This window comes from Convolutriloba macropyga, chromosome 5 (genome assembly GCF_964194025.1).
Source record: "Convolutriloba macropyga chromosome 5, txConMacr16.3, whole genome shotgun sequence".
NCBI lineage: Eukaryota > Metazoa > Xenacoelomorpha > Acoela > Convolutidae > Convolutriloba > Convolutriloba macropyga.
The window spans coordinates 8415692-8442255 of NC_134472.1; the positions used below are offsets into that span (position 1 = coordinate 8415692).

Genomic DNA, 26564 nt, shown 5'->3' on the forward strand with positions numbered 1-26564 from the left:
ATTTATGTAAATTCACCGCTAAAATGTAATTTCAGCGTTACCAGGGGACAAAGAGTTTTTCTTCACCCCATTTACAGCCTGATTTATGTAATTTCACAGCATTCACAGCTTATCTTACAAATTTTCCCGCATTCACCGCTTATATTACATAATTTTGTGTTGAATGGCGGTGACATCTCGACCCGGAAAACAATAGCCGCTGCTTCAACTAACCTAACATTGATTTGACAGATATACTTGCCAGTTATCAATTAACCTTTCACAATAAGATCTACTTTAGATACCAAATTTTCCAAAAATTCAGAAACGGAATTTTTTCCGAATTACTGCTAGTTTGCAGTTTGTCGTCTTAATCAGCAATTAATAATGAGAGGACCTTTTGTTCAAAAATTAACAGATAAAAAATAATATACAAAAATTAGGATTTCTGCCATTGACACCTAGTTGATTTTGAAGTATTAGAGTTGAAAAGTGCACGTTTTGATAATGTTTGCTTGTTTAATTTGATCTAGCCGAGGGTTCGCTCGGCCTATCCAGGAGTCGGATCGGGTGGCCAAATTCATTATATGGTTCCACTTCTGTCCGATGTGCCTGATGGTTTATTTGAGCTCTGCTAGCTCTGGCCAAGGTGATGACTGGAGTCTGACCGGTTTGTCTTGATTCAAATTTTAGTCCAGTGTAAATTTTGTTGATAATTGTGTTCTGTATCTCTGTCCGTGGACCAATTCCGCTTAGTTCAAGTGTGTCACGGGTCTGGCGCCTTATTCTGTTTTTTTTTTCGTATATGAGCCCTGGAAATGATGATAAGATAGCCTAAGAACGATATTTTCATCAATTATTTTGTTTCAGAAGACAACTAGCTACTGCATACGACGGTACGGTCTTTTTTGAAATTCGAATTTTTGGTACTGTTTGAATGCTGCTGCTGACTCAGCCCCCAACTTTATTTAATCTGAAAATACTTTTCAAGCCTGAGAAAACATGAATGGCTCATAAATCTCACAGGGTTAGCCAGAGTATGTACGACAATATAGATCGCGGCTGAGTGTCCTAAATTGAGCACAAATCGGAAACCGCGGAAAATTTAGTGACGTAAATTGCATTTTTTTGATCAGCAGTTCTATATCTATTTCATACCATATGGTGAATCGACTTGGCAATTATTAAATGATCCTAAGCGTTGCGGAAAAAATTTTTTTCATTACTCTAGCTGGCTCAGTTGCGAAGTTTTTAGTTCTAATTTGCTCCAGAAAGCTTCAAAATTGAACTTGGCTTCTTCTTCCGACAATTGACTTTTGACATCTACGTGAACAAACTTTTATTTCCAAAATTCAGTCACTCTTTCTGTTGCTTCTTTTTTGTGACCTACAGTCTAAAAAAGAAATCACTTTCTGTTCTCTCTTTTCTAGCTAAGAGTGTCTCTCACTTTTGGGAAGTCAGATAAGAACTCTAAATGGCCGACTACAAAAAGAGTGATTATTCCGAGGACGACAGAAACGATGTCTTGCTCAGTTTAAACCTAAATTCTGCTTTTTTGAAATGTCTACTATGCAAACGGGTTATGAACAACGACGAAGAGGAAAAAGAACCTGAGGAATTCCCCGCTTGTTCAAATTGCCAGCGCCTGGTCACGACAAGATTTCAGATATCGGAGAACTCAAAAGGCAAGGAATTGGTCATTTCATTTGATGCTAAACCAAAAAACAAACAAACAAAAATAAACAAACCACCAAAAAAGTTTGTGAAGAGGACTCTCAAGCAAACGACAAAAGGTGTAAAATTGCATCCCAGTTTCGTCAATAAAGACTGGAAACCGAGTGGATTTCCTGACTCATTTTACGAACAGTTCAATGATTTCATAAAAACGCATTCCGGGAAGCCAGAAAAGCAGGAAGAAATTCCCGAAACAAGCGCGGCGACCGACTTTCCAAATTGGAGTGCGTTTCCAGAGTCGTTATGTCAACAATTTTGTGAGTTTTTGGGAACCCATGGATCAAAACCAAACGAAAACCCAGAGAAAGCAAACAGTGAAAAAAATTTATTGGTTGGCAATTCATACTCGATGAAAATGAGAACGAGTGGGGTATTCAACGAGGGAATGCCGATCGATTTATCGATATCAGCCGACAAGAAAATAGAGGTTGATCGAAAAGGCTCCTCCCGAAAAAGAGCAGAAATTCTTAGGGGTAAGTCGGATAAAAACTGGGGAGCATCAATAAAGTAATGATTTTTTCTTCCTAATTATAGTTTTTGAGGCCTAATAAGAGTTGAGACCTACACGTACAGGTTTGAAAATGCCAAAAGTCTGCAGTGCCAAAAACTGAAACGTCAGATGTCCTTATATAAAAAGCCAGAAGCTGACTTCAATGAACTTCCGGCATTTTCGTATTTGCATATTGCGTGTTTAAACCAACGTTACGCGACTCTGCATAAGTTACTTGTAATTTTTTTTAATATCTCGAGCAACTGCGCGGCTCTCGATAAACGACAGACGTTCTGAGCGATCAGAGTCACATAACCTATAGTGGGACTAGCCACTCCAAATCAATTGAAAGCTCCCTGGAAAAGAAAACTCCGCCTCTGATCAGCTTTTTTTTTCATTTGGGAGTCAAGATTTTGAAAAAGAATCACTCGGAAATTCAACCAATTTGTTCTATTGATACAATTCAAATCTTCTATCGCTGAATTTAAATTTGTGCTTTAGAAATGGCTTCTACAAAAAAGTTGTGTTTTTATTAGGAGGTGAAACTATTACCAGAATAAAATTTAAAAATTAACATTTTTTGTTTATTTGATCAAATATCGATCTCGTTTGATTAACTATTTTTTTAAGTTTCTTTAAATTCCTTTCATTTTTCCGCTAAAGATGACTAAAGTCGATATCTTTTTAGACATAGCAGAAGTTTCTTTAAAATTGTGATTGGTGCAACCCGAAAACTGTATGAAACCTGCCCGACGGGTTTTTAATTTGTTGAAAGAATTCATAAACTCTGACTGATTTTTGTTCCGACCCTCTTGAGGGGGGAGGAACCATATACTCAAATAGGTTTTTTTTGTTCAGTCAATTCTGACCGATCCTTATATTCATCGTACAGAGTTGTGAGTAGTATCCTTAAAAAGCCCCTCCAGCGTAGAATATGGAATTAAAAACATTTTTTTTATTTTCGTATTTTATAGGGAGTTATCGATAGTTGAAGTTTTGTGATTAATTGACGGATTTCCGATGTTTTTATTCACATTTTCCGGATTTTCGCCTAAAACTTTGTCCATTTTGCTAAAAATTGTTAACAATTGTACTGTTAATTTCTTAGAGACAGAAAAAGTAGTGTTGACAATTTTCATTTAGTTTTTCTGGCTAAAATTACGGCTAAAAATTTCAAAATTCAGCCTTTTACATCAAAAGTTGCCCGAAATAAGCTTTTTTAGTTCACTTTGATTAATTTTTCCCAAAGTACACACCCCAAAAACAACAAACACAATCCTTGTAAACTACAAAGACAGCTAGTTTTATTTCCACTTCCATTGAGGGTTTCTAGAATCAAAATTTTGCCCTTTTTTCGCTAACTTTGCTCTATGATAATCAAAAACCCAGCTTTTTTTTATCTTTTAGCTAACAAATTATCTAGATCTAAAGCATTCGAAATAATTGAGTGCTCTAAATGTACAAACAGCAGTAGCGGGGTCGGTTTTGTTGCAATCTTGGATGTTACAATCAATAAAAAACTTGATTGTAGTCAGTCGGGCTTTTTAAAAAAAATTAAGAGCTTTTTATGTTAGTTAAAGAACAGAACAATTCACATCAACGCCCACTGTTGATAGATCCAGATGGCTTTTTAGACAGTTCCAAATCCATGTATCTATTGTCTTTATTCGAATAATTTTGGTCGTTTTGACTTTTGAAAATGTTTGGTTTTTAAGTGAACAATTGTTTATTAAACTTTGCCACGATTTGATCAATTTATAGCTAATTGTCAGCAAAGAGAGAGTGACTATTCATCATTTTTTTTCTGTTAAATTTAATTGTTAAATTTTTTTAAGGTTTTACGAGTGATGTTAGGGTTTTCTGGCTTTGATACTACTCGATATCACTATTTTTTTATTTTTAGGTTTTGGCCAAATTTCACGTTTAATTTCTCGTTTTTCACATTATCACATTAATGACAGTTCACGTATTGCAATATTGTTGTTCAAAATAAGGCGCATTTGAACATATAAAAGTCTTGAAAAGCATATCATATGATTTTAACGGCTTCGACACCCCCTTCTCGAAGAATTTAATTTATTTTTTTACAATTGTCTTTAATTGTCGTGTTCACTTTGTCTTTTTTAGTCGTATGAAACTACCGGGAAAATAACAGGTCTCATTGGCCTGTCATGAGAGAGTAATTTAGGCTTTGTTCTAATTTGAATAGATAGCTGGTGGCCTTCATTACTTTGAAAAAAATTGTTTTCAAAAATAAGAAAAACTCTTTTTAACGTTCTTTAACTTCTCATTTTTGTTGTATACTGTCTATTTGTTTTTTGGTTGTTTACAGTTCAAACATGTTGAGGGAAGATGCAAGTCTACAAAATCTAATTTTTTTTTGAGAATTCGTTATGAACTTACTGGATGCGACACGGTTTTTTCGCACAAAAAGTAAACTAACTTTTGGTTTTTTGTCTTTTTTAACGCTCTTTTTGTAGACGTAAGACATATTCTGACTTATAACAGGTCTCAAGCCCTTCTTTGGGACAAATAAGCGAACCTGCTTAATTGTTTCATTTTGTATCTAATGGCTTTCATGACTTTGAAATTAATTTTTTTCAAAAAATGTGCTAATTAATTTGCCCTTTTTGTCTTGTTCCTTGTTACCTATACTCCTTGATGAGAAGGCCGATACCACATTTTTGGCGTGAAGGTTCAATTGAACATATTTTGAGGGGCAAAATATGGCTTTAAGGCTTCGACAGCGTTTTCTAGCAATTTTTAATTGAATTTTTTTTTGTTGTCTCTTTTTGTTGTTCTTTTTGTAAACGCTTCAAAACTTGATTATTGACAGATCTTAATGCCCTCCTCTAGAGCATTCATAAACTCTGACTGATTTTTGTTCCGACCCTCTTGAGGGGGGAGGAACCATATACTCAAATAGGTTTTTTTTGTTCAGTCAATTCTGACCGATCCTTACATTCATCGTACAGAGTTGTGAGTGGTATCCTTAAAAAGCCCCTCCAGCGTAGAATATGGAATTAAAAACATTTTTTTTATTTTCGTATTTTATAGGGAGTTATCGATAGTTGAAGTTTTGTGATTAATTGACGGATTTCCGATGTTTTTATTCACATTTTCCGGATTTTCGCCTAAAACTTTGTCCATTTTGCTAAAAATTGTTAACAATTGTACTGTTAATTTTTTAGAGACAGAAAAAGTAGTGTTGACAATTTTCATTTAGTTTTTCTGGCTAAAATTACGGCTAAAAATTTCAAAATTCAGCCTTTTACATCAAAAGTTGCCCGAAATAAGCTTTTTTAGTTCACTTTGATTAATTTTTCCCAAAGTACACACCCCAAAAACAACAAACACAATCCTTGTAAACTACAAAGACAGCTAGTTTTATTTCCACTTCCATTGAGGGTTTCTAGAATCAAAATTTTGCCCTTTTTTCGCTAACTTTGCTCTATGATAATCAAAAACCCAGCTTTTTTTTATCTTTTAGCTAACAAATTATCTAGATCTAAAGCATTCGAAATAATTGAGTGCTCTAAATGTACAAACAGCAGTAGCGGGGTCGGTTTTGTTGCAATCTTGGATGTTACAATCAATAAAAAACTTGATTGTAGTCAGTCGGGCTTTTTAAAAAAAAATTAAGAGCTTTTTATGTTAGTTAAAGAACAGAACAATTCACATCAACGCCCACTGTTGATAGATCCAGATGGCTTTTTAGACAGTTCCAAATCCATGTATCTATTGTCTTTATTCGAATAATTTTGGTCGTTTTGACTTTTGAAAATGTTTGGTTTTTAAGTGAACAATTGTTTATTAAACTTTGCCACGATTTGATCAATTTATAGCTAATTGTCAGCAAAGAGAGAGTGACTATTCATCAATTTTTTTCTGTTAAATTTAATTGTTAAATTTTTTTAAGGTTTTACGAGTGATGTTAGGGTTTTCTGGCTTTGATACTACTCGATATCACTATTTTTTTATTTTTAGGTTTTGGCCAAATTTCACGTTTAATTTCTCGTTTTTCACATTATCACATTAATGACAGTTCACGTATTGCAATATTGTTGTTCAAAATAAGGCGCATTTGAACATATAAAAGTCTTGAAAAGCATATCATATGATTTTAACGGCTTCGACACCCCTTTCTCGAAGAATTTAATTTATTTTTTTACAATTGTCTTTAATTGTCGTGTTCACTTTGTCTTTTTTAGTCGTATGAAACTACCGGGAAAATAACAGGTCTCATTGGCCTGTCATGAGAGAATAATTTAGGCTTTGTTCTAATTTGAATAGATAGCTGGTGGCCTTCATTACTTTGAAAAAAATTGTTTTCAAAAATAAGAAAAACTCTTTTTAACGTTCTTTAACTTCTCATTTTTGTTGTATACTGTCTATTTGTTTTTTGGTTGTTTACAGTTCAAACATGTTGAGGGAAGATGCAAGTCTACAAAATCTAATTTTTTTTTGAGAATTCGTTATGAACTTACTGGATGCGACACGGTTTTTTCGCACAAAAAGTAAACTAACTTTTGGTTTTTTGTCTTTTTTAACGCTCTTTTTGTAGACGTAAGACATATTCTGACTTATAACAGGTCTCAAGCCCTTCTTTGGGACAAATAAGCGAACCTGCTTAATTGTTTCATTTTGTATCTAATGGCTTTCATGACTTTGAAATTAATTTTTTTCAAAAGTGTGCTAATTAATTTGCCCTTTTTGTCTTGTTCCTTGTTACCTATACTCCTTGATGAGAAGGCCGATACCACATTTTTGGCGTGAAGGTTCAATTGAACATATTTTGAGGGGCAAAATATGGCTTTAAGGCTTCGACAGCGTTTTCTAGCAATTTTTAATTGAATTTTTTTTGTTGTCTCTTTTTGTTGTTCTTTTTGTAAACGGTTCAAAACTTGATTATTGACAGATCTTAATGCCCTCCTCTAGAGGAGCATGTGATCATACTTAGATTGGATGTTTTCAATTGTTTTTATTGAGTGATTAATATCTTTTTTAGTTATTTTGTTTAGTTTCACCTTTATCCGACGTTATTTCGAGCGTGTTAGCAAGTTTTTTTTTTAAAATGAACATAATGTTTTGGATGTAATTAATGTTTTTTGTTATTGTTGTTTAATTTTGTTGATCACCTTGATTTGCTTTTTTAATAATGACTGATCTCATAAATCTAATGCTGCATTTTTTTACTCCACTGAGCTACTTGCGTTCTAGGCGATCTTTTTGTTCATACACATTTTTTTGAAAAAAACTTGAATTTTTGGGGTTTTCTGTCTGTTACTTATTTGGTGGACATTTATGCCAAAAATAAGGATGAGCGGGGTCGGAACTTTATGTGCAAACGCACATTACCGAGTCTCCTTGTTCTTTATATCAAAACAAATTTATTTGTTTCACTTTGTATTTAGTTCCACGTTTAATTGTTTTTGCCGGGACCCCAGAATTCATTGTATGACTTGATGAGATGGGGGGTTGCAAATCATACAAAATTGGGGTCTTTTCCTATTACAGTCTGCCATGAAATTATAACTCGTCATAATCCTACGTGCGCCTTGATTGCTTACGAGGACTGAAGACGGGAGGGTCCGATACGTTTGTTTAATAAGTAGCTGGGGGCTATAATGGGAAAAACAACAAAATTGTTTGTATCTTTGATGAATTTCTTTGTCAAAAAACCTTCGTTTACGGTACATCAGAACATCTGGGAAGTCACAAACTTGACGTTATAGACCAGTTCGAGATGCTTGACACAACTTTTTTCTGTTCTCATAATCACTTTCAATTTTGGTTATTGTCTATCTGTCTCTAACTTTTGTCATAGCGAATCTGCTGTTCTTGATTACTATCACCATGAGTCTTCACGTCCGTTATTTGGGAGCAAATCAACCAATGGCGACGGCCATGCATTATAAACGTCTGACTCCAATATTTTTCAGATTTTTTTGTTTTTATTTTGTGGAGCTCCAAAATAGATCTTCAAATTTCCTAATTTTTTTTGGCCCATTGTACGTTTTCTGTCCTTCAAATTAAAACACAATCTGTCAAAACTGTTTCGTTTTTCTTTTCAAATTCTGCATATTGATATGAAAGTGAATCCAGTTTCCCACATCATGGTAACATAGTAACTCAGGGCTGAATCATAGTATCTCAATGCAGACATTTTACCCTGCACAGTACTATGTTCATGTCATTTTTTACACTGATCATGGTAAAAGAACAGAACAAAAAATATTACTCTGATCCTAAACTGCGCAGATCATTTTTACAGTCTGAGCGTAGTCTAATCAGCCAAACTTTACAGACTGCTCAGCTAAACTTCACAGACTGCTCAGCCGAATTTTACAGACTGCTATATATAAATATATATAAATCTATATATATATATATATATATATATATATATATATATACATACATACATATAAATATATATATATATATATATATATATATATATACATATATATATATATATATATATATATATATATATATATATATATATGTATATTTACATATATCATGAACCACTGATTATAATGTTTTAGTGAAGAGCAAATACTGTCGATTGAGAAGCAAATACAGTTTTGCCGTTTTGCGGTTGTCTTCTAGAATAGTTTTTGACTTCTCCTGTGACTTTTTCACGCACTTCTTGTTTCTTAGTGATTTCATTTGCTCTCATACCGAAATAAGTTTTTTGCGCAAACAAGAACAATTATCAGAGAGGCCATGACAAAGACCTGATAGCCGATTTGTTAATACCTCGGTCGTGACGACGGCATCGGAAGCAGGAGGTTCGAACCCAACCACTGCATAATGTTTACGCAGCCATAAAGAAAAAATTATCTAAGCTACAGCCCCTGAATTAACTTGCTCGGCCTGTCATTCGATTGCAATTTTTCCGATGTTAGTGGGTTTTAGTTTTTACATCGAATTGATTTATTAAGTGCTCTGGTAAATTGTACATGTTTGTCTTCATTTCAGCAGAACTGTACAGAAGATGGTTTTGCGCCACTGAAAAAGTTTGTTTTTCATTTTGCTGCATCTGCTTAAGTCACATTTGTTTTTTCAAACCCATTTTTATTTGCTTAGTTTTTTGTCTGAATTTTTGTTATCATAAAGGGTATTAAACTTGTAATGCTCAAGAGAACTAAGTGGCTTGTCAATGCTCCTCGAGTTTTACCAGTAACTTCATAAGTGTCACCAAATGTACTGAGGAGGTGAAAAGTCTACAATTTTAGTAGTTTTGGATTCCAAATTTTTTTGTCAACCCCGCGTCTTCTTCCTCCTTCTTTTTTTCCCAGTTAGGCTAGTCTCCCCTTCTTAGCTCTAGGTAGTTAAACCGAAGCCAGACGCAGGCTAGTAAAATGAGAGCGATCAGTTTGTTATTATTCACTTTACTCTGATTGGTTATTTTAGCCCCTGTACATCAATCAGAACTGGCAAAGATTGCTAAGTTAGTGCCATCAACTCCTCGTTTCTTGACACCAGCACCTCGAAAAACATTAACGCACAATATCCCTCAAGCTAAAGAAGGATCAGAATTGGATACCGAGATGCCCAAAGTGGTTGATCTGACGTCATCACCGGCTACCTCTCTCTTAACATCTGGTATAAAGCCATCGAGCGTTGTGACGTCATCAGGTGCAGTGTCATCAATGGCAGATTTGATTGCGTCATCGAGGTTCACTGGCGATGAGCTACCTGCTGTACATTATACAGACTTCATGTCATTTGGCAATTCAATTGGAGAGAGTAGCCAAGCATTCAGGTAAGACTTTTTAAAAAACAAATAATTAGTTTATATTTTGAAAACGTCAAGTGAATGTTATAAATTTAGCTCATGTGGAGCTTCCCGATCAATTGATTTATGGAAAAAATACGAAGTGAATTGAAATCGAGCGGATTGCTGCCGAAATGAGGAAGCGAATATGCCCTTTTACTTCTAAGGATTTTTGATTGCTCTAAAAATCGAAAGTTGCTCCTCAAAATAATTTTTTCTATTACAAAAGAATTTCTAATTTTTAACGTCACAAAATTCTGCAGAGCTCAGATAAAATAAACAGCAGTAAAAATAGCAAAAAACTATAAAACTGTCAAATTTACTGCAATTCCTCTTGAATTTTTCGGCTCCTACATATATGTACCAAAATATTCGAAAAACCCAGTAAATGAAGGGAATGGTGTGAAAAAATCAACATGCACTATTCACTACAAATTGTATAAAAACTCACTGCGCTTATTTTACATTATAAATGAATACACAATCGCGTTTAAATACAAGCAAAATGTGAGCAGATTAGTTGTTGAGCAAACGCAGGAGGAGCGAGTACGATGTAGGAAATCGGACTTCGATGTTTTAACCGCAATCACAGCTAAAACATTAAAATCCCAAATTTAACATTATTTCTCGGGCAAAATATCAACCCAGGTAAAGTAGCACAGTGGTTTAATTTATGGGCAACCGTGTTCTATGTTTCTCAAAGATTTTGCAACTCATTTTTTAAAACAGTTTCTGATCATGTGCTTCCTAAATTTCTGCTCATTATACTAATTGAACAGAAAATTGTGCTCAAACGTGGCACTCGCCAAGAGGGTTTTTCGAAGTGCAATGTGAAATGGGCATTGGAAAATAATTTATCAGCAATCGTTGCTGATCTTATTAAAACAAAGCAGTTATTAATTGCTCTCAAACGAAGTTTGTAGCAATTATATTAGTCCTGTCGGTCTTTTTTTATGCGATTTTTCGCTTGACCAATTTTTCGTCTGACGCTTTTGACTTTTCGTCCTCAAAAACGGGATAAACAGGTAGCGCCCAGCGGGCATTAAGTGCTCTTAGAGCCTTTTAGCTCTGTTTCAGCTCAAACATTTTGGAGTCTTATACTTATGGTGTGAACAGCGGTTCTTAGAGGTTGAAGACCCCCCCACCCCACCCCCCCACTGCTGACCCCCCCACTATTGCCCCCACCGCCCTGTTGCCCCCACCCCCCCACCCGACTGTCGCCACCCCCATCGGCACCCCCGTGCACCCTCCCTCCCCCCCACCCGTGGATAGCTACTGACGAACAACCGCTAGCTAAAAACGCAAATTTATACTAATTTTCACAATTTTTTTCAAGATTTTTGAAAATTTTTGTCAGTTTTTTAAGTTTTTTCAGTCCTAGCAGCCCTAGGTGTCAAGGAATCCAGTCTAGGATTTGATAATAGGTTATTGAATAGTTTCTAGTGGTAATAGAACGGTTTCAACAATTCAACACTGCGAATTTTTTTGCATTTTTTTGATAAATTTTGCAAATTTTTTCAATGTTTTTGAAAGTTTTTGTCGTTTTTTAGGTTTATCCAGCCTCAAGAGCCAAGTAACTTCCTCGAGGGTTTAATAATAGGTTACTATGTAGTTTCTAGAAGTAATGGAATCATTTTCAAGATTTAAACATCACGAATTTTAGCATTTTTTTGACAAAAATTGCTATATTTTTAAAATTTTTTGACATATATTTTCATTATTCAAGATTTTTCAGCCTCAGGGTTCAGACAACCTCCTGAAGGGTTTGATAATACGTTGCTGCATAGTTTCTAGTGGTAATAAAATGTTTTTCAACATTTGAACATCACGATTTTTAGCAATTGTTGGATAAAACTTGAACTTTTTTTTCAAATTTTTCAAAATTTCTCATTATCTAAGTTCTTCCAGCCCCAAGAAACCTCGTATAGGCTTTGATAATAGGTTACTGAACAATTTTTATTGCAATAGAATAGTTTTGAACTTTTTAATATCGCAAATTTTATCAATTTTTTAACAAAACTTATGATTTTTTCAATTTTTTTTTGAAATTTTTTGTCATTTTATTTGCAGTTTTTGAGTCCTTTTTTGAGTTTAAGGATTAATACTGGCCAACGAAGCTTTTTAAGTCTTGCAGATGGGTTACATGACAAAAATCTAGAGGCAAAAAAGTTTTCTTCTGAATTTTGCACTTTCAGTTTTTTATATGATTTAATTACTAACAAGGCTAGAATCTCATGGAAAAAATTTCTAGCTCTCTCTCTTTCTCTCTGTTTGTGTGATGGTTGGCGTTTCTTTCCTTCTCTTTCTCGCTCACGTTTTACCTCGCACTCTCTCTCTCTCTCCTTAACTCTTTTGTTGACTTCAGCGGCTGTTATAAGGCGTGATAATATCGTCTATTACCCTAGCCTCACGCCTCTTCAATCAAGCGAAAGCTAACCTCACTAAACAGTGGCTAGGTGCTGACAACCGCCCGCTGGTCGTTTGAGAGCAATTCGCCCGACGTTAGTCGGTTATGTTTTTAAACAGAGTTGCCCTTCAGTCGCTGATGATTTTTTCAAACGCTCTCGAACGATCGCTGAAGCAGTTGCCGTACCAGCGTCTTGCTCTTTATGCAAAGTTTTCGCATGAACGCTTTTGAATTTTAGAGTGACATTTACGCCCTTGACTGTGGGCATTATGTGTGATCTAACATTCTCTCATGCACAGTTTTGGATAAGTGATCACAAGTGGAGGCAGTTTACTTCAAAAAGTCTAAAGAAAAGTGCGCAAAATTGGTGTCACTTTTCACTTTGCATCATAATAGTCGTATATATTGACCTCCAATAAAGTCATTTGAGGCACCTTACTGAACTTATTAGTTTGCTCTCCTGCGGGCTACCGCCAATCACTGAAGCAGGCTGCTCAAGAGCTATTGTTCCAACGTTAGTTGGTTGTGTTAAAGAAAAAAATTTAACCGTCATTATGTTCATTTTATATTTAGAAACTAAAGAAACTAATCATTGAAAACTACACAAACCTTACAGGTATATATATTGTAATTAATTTTATCACTACCTTTTCCCGGCGTTTATTTAAAAAAGTTAAACTAATGTTTATTTTAGTTTTGTCATGATTTCAGGCGCAAGTCAGACTCCAGGTTCAGTTCATTTCAGTAAAAAATTCTGAACAATGTTCTAACAATTGAAAACAATAAAAATATTGAAATAAAGGAATTTAAATTGCATTTTTAGAGTTGACCGTTGTGCCATTGAAAAGAGAATGTGATTTTAGGGAGCTGTAAAATGATTGACACTTTTTAAAACTATTTGCAGGTAATTAATGGAATTTACAAAGTATACGTTTTTGTTTAATTTTGACAGACACGGCTAAGTCGTCCAAATGAATAGTGGATAGGCAATAAAAATAATCTACAGTTTATTCTTGAGGCTTCGGAAACTTATTTCATAAAATTAATTGAAAATTTTTTTGAATCTACTTTCAATTTAAAGAAAAATGAGCGCTATCAAAGGTAGAAATTAATATCCATATAGTTTAAAGTCCCTTTGAGAAAAAAAGTAATTTTCATCAATTTTGGGTTTCCTGTAAACTGTAGATCAAACCTGAAAAGATATTTTCTGCTCTACAAAAATAAAATTGTTTCAGTAAATTTTTGATTAGCTGTAGAAAAACAGACTGTTAATAACGGGAGAAGTATGTGCAAAAAGGCATCAAGTTTCAGAATTCTTTCATTTTTCCAGAGCTCCACTACTGTGCATTACTTAAAGAAACAGAGTTTGGCAGAGATTAATTTTGTTGACATAAGAACAGAGAAAATTCTTTGATTGTTTATTTTGAACTTTTTCAAATGATGGAACCTCTTTTTCAAATGATGGAAACTTTTTTTTTGAAAAATCTGCATTGAGCTTTTCATCTTCTAATTTTGTATTTTCTTAAGATAATTTTTCGATCTTAGAAGATAATTGGTAGCAAAAATCCTGCAAGATGCTGAAGTATATCCTTCTGGTCTTAACTATTGGGGATAGTGACAATTTTAGTTGCTTTTCAATAATGAGATTTTTGAAAATGAAAACGCATGATTTGTCGTTTAATATTTTACTCAAATGAACTGAATCAGCATAGCTTGTTGCTGATGCAAAATTTTGTTAGACAAAAACAAAATAACAACCTGACATTGCCTGATGATTTTACAGTATTTTTCTCAAAACTTTTTATAAACTTTAGACTAAACCGCAGTGTGAACTTGACATTCACTTTAATTATGTAGGAAAGTGCTAATTCTAAATCATAAAAACTTCCCATCTTAGTTATCAAAAACAAAAGTTGTTACTAAAAAATTCTGAAATGAACTGACTACAGAAAAAACAGAAAATACAACTCAGTATATCATCCTCTGGACTCTGAACCAACAACCAGCGACGATGAAAATTATAGCCAGCAGTTTAATTACAATATCAACACACTCTATCCAAATTTCTGCAAGAGAACGCTGCGAAATGTACGCTGGGTGAGCAGAATTTGGGCCAGATGGTCTGGAAGACTCATACTTTGCGGTGATGCAAAACTGTCGACAGATTTGAGCCAGTTTCTAAGAGAAAAAGATCGCTCAGTTATCAGTGCCTATGTTCCGCGATTCCTGAAGGAGTCTAAAAAAGAAAAGACCGGGGAATATTACCCACCGAAAACTTTGGGAAGAATATTCTTCACTGTTCAGTTGATGATTAAGAAATTGAGGTTTGGGCTTGTGTTAGCTGATGAGCCGGGATTCGTAGAAGCGAGATTGTTCATAGCCGACAAAGTCAGACAGAGTGGCAAATCTCAGTTGGCTCCATTGAATAAATTCCACAACATTTAGTTGTTCCTAAAAATTGATACCAGTCCGAGGCAGTAGAAGGGTCCCATAAGGCCCTATTACCCTTAGGTAAATTTTTTCAGACTTTTTTCAAGGTTTTCCGCTCGAAAACATCACTGGCCAAAGCAAATTCTGATACGAGATTTTCGCGTTTGTTACAATTGGACACTTTCTGGATGCTCGTGAGCGTGAGCTGAACACCATCTATAATTAAATTTCCTGGCCACCTGTTGTAGACCAGGATGATCTGTAATGGGTGCTCTAAATAGACTTGCGCAAGTTTTTGAAACTTTCACCCCACAAAATCTGATCAGATTGACTCGTTTCAGGAAAATATTAGGTACGTTATACAGAAACGTAAAATTTTCAGCATTTTTTTGTCAAAAGCAGCTGTCGAATGTGATCAAATTACAATTTTGCGCGATTTTTTTATCTTTGCGTCAATATTTTTTCCTACGTACAATAACGTACAATTTTAGAACAAAAATTGAGCGAAAACTTTCAATTTAGTTAAATAATCAGGTTCATCTTCTGGCAATAATAGAAAAAAAAATTTAGCCGGGGGGAATAAGACTCTCACAAATGATTAGATTTAACAAATTCCTAGAGGACAAGTATATATTAGACTACTGCCTATTTATTGAGTTTTTAATGAATTGAATCAGGGCCACAGGCCAAGTGAAATTGTTAATAATGTCTCCAAAATCAATAGCTTAGTTTAGAAATGTGTAAGTTTATTGCATGCTTTAGTAAAGCATTCCTACAACTACTTCTTTGATATCGAAGATTGCCTCTTCTGTATAATCCACTTTTTGTTGAACAATTTGACTGATAGCCAGTATTGCTGGACAGTTGACGTAACAGGCAGCTGTATTTTTGAGTTGTTGACGAAATATTCAGTTTAAATGTGAAATTTTGCATGAAGTTTTGCTGTTTCAATCGATATAAAATCACGCACATGTAAAAATTAAGAAACTTGAGTCCGATTTGCCTCACAATATGGCGTGATAGCCGAGAGGTAAGGTGTGTGATTCACACGTCAATGATTGAGAGTTCAATCCCCTGCCTCCATGAAGCTCTATGTGTAAGGATGAGCTCTTACTTAACCATAGCTTCAGGTTGACCATAGCCTGACCAATGTTGGCTGCAATGATGGTACCACGTGAAAGTTTCCGACGCAAAAAAAGTGGCCATAGTCACCAAAAAAAAGCTCATGGAAAGAATAGTCTGAAATGTGGGGAATAATAAGAAAAAGGGCAGCTGAGAACAGGCTACTGTAGGCCTAATGCTGTTCCGCTGCGATTACGCAGAAACCACAATTTTTAATTATTTTTATTAGTACAATTTTAATTCAAAAAATGAAGGAAACATCTGGCAATCTTTATAAACTTTCGAATCTTATGAGAGTTAATTCTTTGTTCTCGAACGAAGATTGTTGCATTTATATTAGTCCTGTGGTCTTCTTCATGCAATTTTTAGCTTTTCCAAATTTTTGACTGTCACTTTTGATTTTCGTCCTCAAATAAGGGCTGATCAGGTAAATAGCCTTTTGGTTTATTAAACTCACCAAAACTGTTTGGGAGACACAAATTCGTTGTGTGAAGGACTTATAATGATGGTACCACGTGAAAGTTTCCGACGCAAAAAAAGTGGCCATAGTCACCAAAAAAAAGCTCATGGAAAGAATAGTCTGAAATGTGGGGAATAATAAGAAAAAGGGCAGCTGAGAACAGGCTACTGTAGGCCTAATGCTGTTCCGCTGCGATTACGCAGAAACCACAATTTTTAATTATTTTTATTAGTACAATTTTAATTCAAAAAATGAAGGAAACATCTGGCAATCTTTATAAACTTTCGAATCTTATGAGAGTTAATTCTTTGTTCTCGAACGAAGATTGTTGCATTTATATTAGTCCTGTGGTCTTCTTCATGCAATTTTTAGCTTTTCCAAATTTTTGACTGTCACTTTTGATTTTCGTCCTCAAATAAGGGCTGATCAGGTAAATAGCCTTTTGGTTTATTAAACTCACCAAAACTGTTTGGGAGACACAAATTCGTTGTGTGAAGGACTTATAATGATGGTACCACGTGAAAGTTTCCGACGCAAAAAAAGTGGCCATAGTCACCAAAAAAAAGCTCATGGAAAGAATAGTCTGAAATGTGGGGAATAATAAGAAAAAGGGCAGCTGAGAACAGGCTACTGTAGGCCTAATGCTGTTCCGCTGCGATTACGCAGAAACCACAATTTTTAATTATTTTTATTAGTACAATTTTAATTCAAAAAATGAAGGAAACATCTGGCAATCTTTATAAACTTTCGAATCTTATGAGAGTTAATTCTTTGTTCTCGAACGAAGATTGTTGCATTTATATTAGTCCTGTGGTCTTCTTCATGCAATTTTTAGCTTTTCCAAATTTTTGACTGTCACTTTTGATTTTCGTCCTCAAATAAGGGCTGATCAGGTAAATAGCCTTTTGGTTTATTAAACTCACCAAAACTGTTTGGGAGACACAAATTCGTTGTGTGAAGGACTTATAATGAAGGTTGTGTGAAGGACTTGTTTACTTTAAATTCAGTTCATTTGAACTTACGTGAGATTTTCAAATTTAATTTTCTAAAATTATGCAATTATAAAAAATTGAAATAATGCTGAATCGATGGACAAATCTGAACACAATCTAACTTTCCACAATAGTTTTTCAATTCTGTTTCAGATGAGAGCGTGGTAAGTGACATAATAGGAGGAGCAATTGAATCACTGAAATCATTTTTTTGGATAAAGTAGAGACAAAAAATGGTTCTGTTGAACTATAACAATGATTTTTTAGCGTGTTTTATTTTTCATTTCAATTTCAGCTAAAAGTTTCAGCTTCTTAAGCATAATTGCAGCTTCTTCAATTTCTTAAAATTTCAGCTTTCTAACAGCATGATGTTAAAATTGTTCATTTTTTTTTGAAGAAAAAGCTGATTTTGTCGTTATTACATACGAAAGCGATTAATTTTACGAAAAGTTATAAACTAAATGAGTTGAAAATTTGAATCTGTTTTGTAACTTTGTAAATGCCTCTATCAAATTTGGTTGGGCTGCTACAGATCACACAATACGGGATCTCTTTATGTATGCCAGTCAAACTTGACAAAAGATATAACAAATCGAAGGCAAAGATATATGCCTAAGACTTGTCTGTGCTATAAGTCTCAATTTAAAATGGTTGGGGGGCTGAAAGTATTTAATTTATAAAAGAGTAAATATAAAATTACAGCTTACTAATTACCAGTTGTGTAGTGGTGAATTGGAGGTGAGCTGTTGGGCGATCGTTCACTTGGGTGTTTCTTCAGTTATGTTATTTGTCGAAAAGGAAAGTTATAAAATTAAATCTGGAATTATTTGTCTAAGTTATTAAACAATTTTGTTCGACTATCTTATTGTTAAAGTGAAGTTAAATTTTGAGAAAAATGAAAGCAGTTTTCTGCTGCTTGTTTCTGGGAGTGATTTCTGTCTCTCTAATTTTATTCCGTCCCACTTCGCTGAGAGAAACAATTAATTCCTCTCAGCTCCGTTTGGGCCGATAGGGAGCGAATCACAAACTCACGTTCATAGTGAGGTGCTTCTTAATTTTCCTATTGGCCGAGAAGGCAAGAGAATTAACTCTTTTTTATCTCACGGAGAAATTATTGAAACTCCAAAAAATAATAAAAATCTAAAAAGCTGAGAGCATCAATTATTGATTTCGTAGGCGCCTGTTTTCTGCTTTTCCCCTCTTCTAAAACCGCAACAATTATGGTTTTCTTGGGGGCTTTTTATGAGACTCTATTGTCTTTTCCCCTGAAGCAATCTGCTTCATCTTTATTGAACTTGGGGGGAAAGATCTGCATTGCAACTGTCAAAAGCAGAAGTAATTTAAATCAAAAGAAACTGTGGTTTTACAGGCCGCCTACGTTCAACAATGTACATTTTCTATCCTGGATATAAGCGAGGAGATCCAGGCCTAAAGTTGTGTTATTTAAATAAGTCGAACTGAGTTGTTTAAATACTTGTGTACTGGTAGTCTTAACAAGCGTTAGTTTGTTTAGCGCGCGGCGAAAGAATGGTTAATTAGCGCCTAAATACGTTCGCTCTAATGCGGGATTAATTATCCGCTCATTTGTAACGGCTCTCTTAATACTACACCTCTAAACAATCTTTTCAAAAATCTCTTCTATATATCTGTAAAGAAGCGACTAGTGTAAAAATTGCCAATCTTGCATAAAAGTATTCCTGCCCTCAAACTTGTGCGGATCAAACCAGTTATAATTAAAATAGGTTTAAATTTCAAAATTTAGTGTTTTTTGCCATGATCGATTTATAAATTTTGGTCAGTTAGCATATGTATGGAGCCGAATGAAAACAGGCCAAGAATCACAAACTTGGAAGAAAAAAACATAAGTCGCATCTCAGAAGCCGAAATAGATTCACTTGATGACATTGTGAGTAGCCTCAGCGATTGTTCATCAGAAGACGAAAGAGATACAGAAGACAAAGTTGATTTGCAAAAGGAACCATCAAGTTCACCTTTTGTTAATCTGTCCAAGAAATCACAGCGTAATTTAGAATGGGTAGAGACGCTTTGGGACAGGTGGGTTGACAATTTGGACCCAGACGAGAGAACAGAAGCTGTCAACTGTGATTTAAACACGTTTCTGATGTCTTCTCAGGCATGATACCGTTTCTTTTCTCATCAATATTAAGTTTAAATACAAAGTAATAGATGGAATTTTACTGAATTGTCAAATTGTTTTAAATGTCACAAAAGCCGCCCTCTTCTTCTCGGTCGGCTATTAAAGTGGCCTTATTTTTTTTTACTATTGGAGCGCCTTTCTGATCGATATTTTTTGGAGTGTATTTAAAACACGATGCAAAAGTCAATGCCGCACGTAAAAGCTAAGTGTTTCAGTCAAACGGTAAAACGATTTGAATAGCAGAGGGAAGAGAAAACAGTTTTTGAATTTTTGAGATAGCGAGGAAAGTAGGTGTGAAAAAAATATTAATGAGCGAGAATTTTTTTGGATCACCTGCGGGTTTTTCGAAGCAGTTTTATAGTTTTTAATTAAATTTTTAATTGCTCTCAAACGAAGTTTGTAGCAATTATATTAGTCCTGTCGGTCTTTTCTTTTATGCGATTTTTCGCTTGACCAATTTTTCGTCTGACGCTTTTGACTTTTCGTCCTCAAAAACGGGATAAACAGGTAGCGCCCAGCGGGCATTATGTGCTCTTAGAGCCTTTCAGGTGTGTTTCAGCTCAAACTGTCTTGGAGACTTATACTAATACTTATGGTGTGAGGGGCGGTTCTTAGAGGTTGACACCCCCCCTTTGTTGACCCCCCACCCCCACTATTGGCTCCCCCCCACCGCGCTTTTGCCCCCCCACCCAGTGCTGCCCCCGGTGCACCCCCCCCCCCCCCGTGGCTAGCTACTGACCAAGCCAACCGCTCGCCGGTCGTTTGAGAGCAATTCGCCCGACGTTAGTCGGTTATGTTTTGAAATTGTGGTCTTTCTAAATCAAAATATTAAGTAACTGTACGCTTGGAAGCACTTCTGGTCATCTCAGTCATCTAAAAGTCTTGTAGATGTAATCTTGAGCTATTTTTGTGAATTCTCAAATGGAGATGTTTTCTTAGTGGTTCTTATATACATATATATATATATATATATATATATATATATATATATATATATATATATATATATATAAAGTTTAAACCACCTCAAGTTTTCTTTATGGTTTTCATTGTTTTTTTATCAACCTTTTCATTTGATCGTTATCAATTTAAGTTTGTTTCAACAGAAGAAAATTGATTAAATTCAAATCATTTTTTTGATTAATTTTATTTCTCTGAAAATTTGTCGCACAATTATTCATTTATTTGGGCTTTCAGAATAATCTTTCATGTTGAACTGTTTTTTAAGAAATTTTCGTTGGTTGTTTTTACTAAGCGTGAATACCTTTTATAATGTGTGATAAGAACAATTCACGAAACGGCGGTTTTTGATGACAAAATTTAGTAAAAGCTGACAGATTTATAGATTTGATTCTTCAATTTATTTCGGATCTGTTTTCCCCCTTTTTACCTTTTTCAACATGCCTTGTTTTTTCTTTCATAAGGTAGCTGTTTGTTGAACACAGAGTAACTATATTAACAATGTGCCATAAGCATTGGTTTTGGAAAAGCGACTTGTCTAAGGTCTCACGTAAAATGTTATCGCAATTAGTTTTTGTTTCTAATTTATTTCCTCCGTCTGTTGTTTCAAATTGGATGGTATAATGATGCAAATAGTTCTTTCTACTCTAGATAGTTCATGGGTGGGCAAGTGTTAGTCTTATTCTAGTTTTAGTTCTAGTCTTAGCTTTCCGGCTCTGGTTTTTTGCTAAATTAGTCCAATACAATTTTTTGTCGTTTTACCGTAAGTGGGAGCTTTTTCAGCGTAAAATCTTTGACTTTTCTAGATTAGTTTTTTTCGAATTCAAGTTCAACTGAAAGTGCTTTTGAACAGTATTTGTTCTGCTAAGCAATCTGAAATGAACGGGGTCATAAAAAAGAAATCAAGACAAGGAATGGGATATTACTCATAAAACCCAATTTTAGATAAGCGCTGCTTGAACTTTGTTCTCATAACAGTTAGTTACCATCTCTTTTTTTCATTGGTTTTGATACAACCCCTGTATCTCTTCTTAAGAAACAGGAGTGTGTTTAACTTTTGAATGAAGTATAAAATACAAATTGTTTTTCTTGTCTTTTAATCCCAGTCGGGGTTTTCGGAACCAATGGTGGCAATTTTTCGGCAATCTGCTAGATATAAATTTTCTATTCTGTTTATTTAAACTTACACTTCTTATTTATCAGTTTACCTAATTTTTATTCTTTCTGTTCAAATTCTTAATAGGGTTGCTTGATTTCAAAAAACTATGATAATACCCTAAGCAGTTATATCTCAGAATACTTGTTAAACCAGCTGCGAAAGAATGTGCAGAATAAACAATGTTCAATTTTAGCATTTTAAACTTTCGCTCGATCAAACTTCTTTTTTTCTATTGACCGTATTTCATATTAAATTTCTCATTTTTTATCAATCGTATGCATTTTTGTCCCGACCCCCACTTTTAGTGGGGAGGGAGGATCTATATACTCAAATTTTTTTTTGTTCAGAAAATTTTGGCCGATCGATAAATTCATCGTAGAAAGTTGTGATTGGTATCATTAAAAAGCCCGTCTAAATCAAAATATGGAATGAAAAAGATTTTTATGAATTTTGTTTTCTAACGCGAGTTATCGTGGTTTAAAATTCTGTGAATATTACACCGATTTGTTAATATTAGACCAATTTTGTTCACCTTTTTGTCTAAAATTTCGTCAATATTAGTAAAATATGTGAAAATTGTTAAAAATAAAACTGTTGATTTTATTTTGAGAGCCAACAAAATTTTGTTGACTGTTTTCATTAAATTCTTTGGCTAAAAATTTGGCTATAAATTTCAAATTATGCATTTTTCAACAAAAATTGCCCAAAGTAAGCTGATTTAGTCCAATTTTTTTAAATTTGCTGGAAGTACACACCAAAAAACATCTAAAAAATCCTTGTTAATTCAAAATAGAGCCAGTTGTACTTCTATTTTTATTAAGAGTAGCCTGGAATTAAAATTTTGCCGTTTTTTGCTACCTTTACTCAATGATAATCAAAAACGCAGCATTTTTTGATCTTTTAACTATTAAATTATCAAGATCTATTACATTCAAAACAATTTAGTGTCCCTAATGGACAAACAGCAATAGCAAGGCTGGTTTTGGCTAAATCTTGGACTGTTACAATGGGAAAACATTTAGGATTGTAATCAGTCGGTCTTTTGAAGGAAATCATTTTTTTTTATTAAAGAAGAGAACAATTCAAATTAAAGCTCACTGTTGATAGGTTTTGTTGGCTTCCTAAGCATTTCCAAATTAACTTATCTTGTTTCTCTACTGGAAAAGATATGGTTGTTTTGACTTTAAAAATTTTTTTTTTGATTAAAAATGGCTTATTGAAATTTGCCACAGTTTTTGTTTAATGTGGTCAACTTTTTGCTGAGTTTCAGCAAAGAAAGAATGTTTCTTCTTAATCTTCTGTACATTGAATTTAATTTAATCTTTTTTAGCGGCATTGAGCGTTAAGTTATGGTTTTCTGTATTTGATACAACTAATTTTCGCAATTTTTTTTCGAGTTTTTGGCATAGGCCCATTTTTTACCTTTTTTTTGTTTTGCTACAATATCTCACTATTGACAGTTCACATATTACCTTATTGGCGTTGAAAATAGCACAATTGAACAAGAAAAAGACTTTAAAGGCATAGAGTATAGTTTTAACGGCTTCGACATCCATTTCTCGAATAATTTTCTTGAAGTTTTACATTTTTATTTAACTGTCGTTTTTTTCACTTTAGTTGTATGATATTTGCTTGATAATTACAGGTTTGAATGGCATTTATGAAGGGAAAAGTGAGCCAATATTCTGATTTGTTGATAGCTGATGGCTTGATGACTTAAAAAAAACATTTGATTTCAAAAATAAAAAAAAACATTTTTAAATTTGCATTTTAAGTCCTTTTGTGTATATGTTATTTTGACAAAAAATTCAAAAGTATTATTGAGTTTTACCTATTTCCCATTTTTCGTCTACTTGTCACCTATTCTCACTAATGAGAGGTCACATACCACATTCACATTATTGGCGTTTGAGGGCTCATTTAAACATATTTTGAGGGGCAAAGTTTGGCTTTACGTCTTTGGGAGAGCTTTCTCGCAAGTTTTGAATGAAATTTTGTTTGTTGTCTCAATTTGGGGTTCTTTTTTTGTGACCTAATCAGAAAATGAATAACTACAAGTCCTAGTGCCCTCCTATAAAAACCCAGGTCGAAACCGAATGGTTAACTTGTAAGTACTTGCAAGTTTCTTGCGAAAGATGGCTAAATTGTAAGAAATTGCAAGTCGAATGGTTAACTTGTAAGAACTTGTAATTCGAGTGGTTAACTTTTAAGAACTTGCAAGGCAAATGGCTAACTTGTAAAAACTTGCAAGGCGAACGGCTAACTTGTAAATTTCTTGCAAGTTCGTTCCCGTCGAGCACAAATCTTATTGGTTAAATCAATTTAACATTCAGTCATTTACCGTAAAAAGCGCGTGCGAGTTAGTTGCTCTGTTTGTTTAACATAATACAATTAAACCTAAGTAGACAAAATGGTTACTTTTCGAATTGTATCAATTCAAGAGAGTTCCTTTTGCATCTTCATTGAAAAGAAAATATAGATCTCAATTAGCTTTTTCGCGATCGCTCTTTTGAAAAAATTCCTAATATAAAGACTTTGATTGAATTTTCAAATTCACATGTCAGTATTTTTTTAAAATAATAAAGTTGCCCTTCACTTTTATACCTTTTTTTACACTTTAGTTCTTACTTTTCCAGATTCTGTTTCCTCCAAACGTCCGTTTACAGTCAAGTCTTACAACGTTTTATTTACGGTTTAGTGCGTATATATATGTGTGTGTATATATGTATGTGTGTGCGCGTGTGAATGTGTGCATGCTTGTGTGTGTGGGCGCGTGTGTGTGCGTGCATGGTGTGCGTGTGTGGTGTGTGTGCGAATGGTTAACTTGTAAGTAACTTGTAAGTCGAATCGTTAACTTGTAAGAGCCTTGTAAGTAGAATGGTCAACTTGTAAGTAACTTGTAATCCGAGTTGTTAACTTGTAAGAACTTGCAATTCGAATGGTTAACTTAGAAGAACTTGCAAGTTTTTGGAAGAAAAACTTGCAAGACGATGCATCGCCTTCCAAGTTTCTTCCAGTAACTTTCAAGTTCTTACAAGATAACCATTCGGCCTCGACCCGGGAACTTATGTGATCATTAACATAGTGGATGCTATCAACTGCTATTTAATGGTTTCCATTACTCTTTTTTTTTATTTTAAGCCAATTTTTTTTATTTTTCCTTTTTTGTTCGTTTTTGTCTAAATGTTAACAAGCCTTATTATAGAGTGGTCCCATATCTTTTCTAGTGAAGTACAGGTTAATTTGTTCATTTTTTGTTTTATCTGACGCTTTTTTGACCTTGTTAATAACTTTTTTTAAAAAAAGGCGACATAATTTTTGGATTTAAATAATGTTTCTTGTTTTTGTTTGATTTTGTTGTTCGTCTTGACTTGCCTTCCTTATAATGGCTGATGTCATCAATCTAGTGCAACCTTTTTTACTCCACTGAGTCAGTTGCTTTGGAGGCGATCTTTTTCATCGTACATTTTTTTTGAAAATTACTTGAAAAAAAACTGAACTACTATCGGTTGTTCATTTGATAGACAATTATGCCCAAAATGTGGATGAGCGGGGTCGGAACTTTATGTGCAAATGCACATTACCGAGCCTCCTTGTCTGTTAACAATTTAAAATCTTAAAGAAAAGAAACTTAAACTCCCGAGACAGGAAGCCATCATTGAATACTTCCCTAAATTCCTCTGCGAAGTTCGGAAGATAACCGGTTACAAATTTCCAAGCAAGACTCTCACTCAGATTCTAATGATAACCCAAATGATGGTGAAAGAACAAAACTTGGGGTATAATTTGGTCTCTGATTCACAATTTGCAGCTATAAGACAAACAATTACTGCTGAAGAAGTTGCGGAAAACAACCCTCTAATTAATGACAAAAGAAGAGCAGGAGTTATAACCCAAGAAATGGAGTCACAGTTGATTAAAGACGGAGTTTTGGGGAAAAAAGACCCGGCCACTTTAGTACGCACGGTCTACTTTTTTGTAGTTAAACATTTCGGCATAAAATCGCGAGACATACATGCCAAGTTGAAAGCGGGCGAAGATGCTGAAATAAAAGTTGCTCGCAAAGGCGATGAAGAGTTTATTCAGTATCAAGAAAAATTGCCCAAAAGAGGACCCGGTTTGCAAAGAGTGCTCAAAATTTACCCAACAGACGGGCCTTGTTGCCCAATGAAGCTGATCAAGTTTTACCTATCATGCTTGCCAAAAAATACGAAAAGATTTTACTGTCGGCCGTTTCCGGAGTTTTCCAAAGGCGTTGGGTATTTGAACAGAGGTTTGGGTAAAAATCGTATCAACAATTTCATGCGGGAGATTGCGTTGCGTGGGGGTTGGGATATGAAAGTTTTATGGACCGGACAGTCCATCAAGGAACCCACAATAGTTCCAAAAACACCTGTTTACTATCCCATTAACTGCGCCCAAATATCAGAATGTGATAATTCTAGAAACAGTGACTTTGATTAAAGCAGAAATGGAGAACTGAATGAAAAAAATGAAAGCAGACTATTTTTGTGGAAAAAAGTCCTATGTACTTGTATTTAGTGTGTATTTGTAACGTATAAAAGTGTAGCTGTAAGTTCAAACCCCAATTTTGACGATTTTAAACATATCAATCTACCCTATTACAGATTACAGAATACTTATTTATTTTAGCGTGTTCAGTTTTTAGTTTTTGAAATTGCTATGTAGTTTGAATTTGAGATGTAGTCTCCTCAGTTCTGCATTTTGTAAAATGATGTACGCAGATGATCTCCTGTCTCACTCATATAGCTTTTTTGATAAGCAATACCCCCGTATTGCTCATTACGCTAAAAATGTACACGAAAACAAGTAAATTTGAGTGTTTTGTCGGTTTTTTTACGGCCCATGTTGCAAGATTAGAGT

General features: G+C 34.4%; 2 protein-coding genes across 3 annotated transcripts in view; both read left to right on the forward strand.

Annotated features, from left to right (window-relative positions):
• The window catches only part of LOC142339107 (uncharacterized), a 382233-nt gene that overhangs the window by 50242 nt on the left and 305427 nt on the right, over positions 1-26564 (forward strand). The gene's annotated exons all lie outside the window — the stretch shown is intronic.
• Positions 1428-26297, forward strand: LOC142339758 (uncharacterized). Its single transcript, XM_075390014.1, has 6 exons — positions 1428-2186; positions 9629-9980; positions 13111-13128; positions 14349-14810; positions 19234-19537; positions 25329-26297. Exons 1-6 carry the CDS (start codon positions 1454-1456, stop codon positions 26142-26144), a joined length of 2685 nt encoding a protein of 894 aa, XP_075246129.1. The 5' UTR covers positions 1428-1453; the 3' UTR covers positions 26145-26297.

What these genes read in the sequence shown, in the direction of transcription:
- LOC142339758 (XM_075390014.1), top strand. Translation starts at nt 1,454, where the DNA reads ATGGCCGACTACAAAAAGAGTGATTATTCCGAGGACGACAGAAACGAT. An exon ending in AGACAGAGTGGCAAATCTCA is followed by an intron (nt 14,811 to 19,233) that starts GTTGGCTCCATT and finishes GAATGAAAACAG; the next exon opens with GCCAAGAATCACAAACTTGG. An exon ending in CGTTTCTGATGTCTTCTCAG is followed by an intron (nt 19,538 to 25,328) that starts GCATGATACCGT and finishes CTCCCGAGACAG; the next exon opens with GAAGCCATCATTGAATACTT.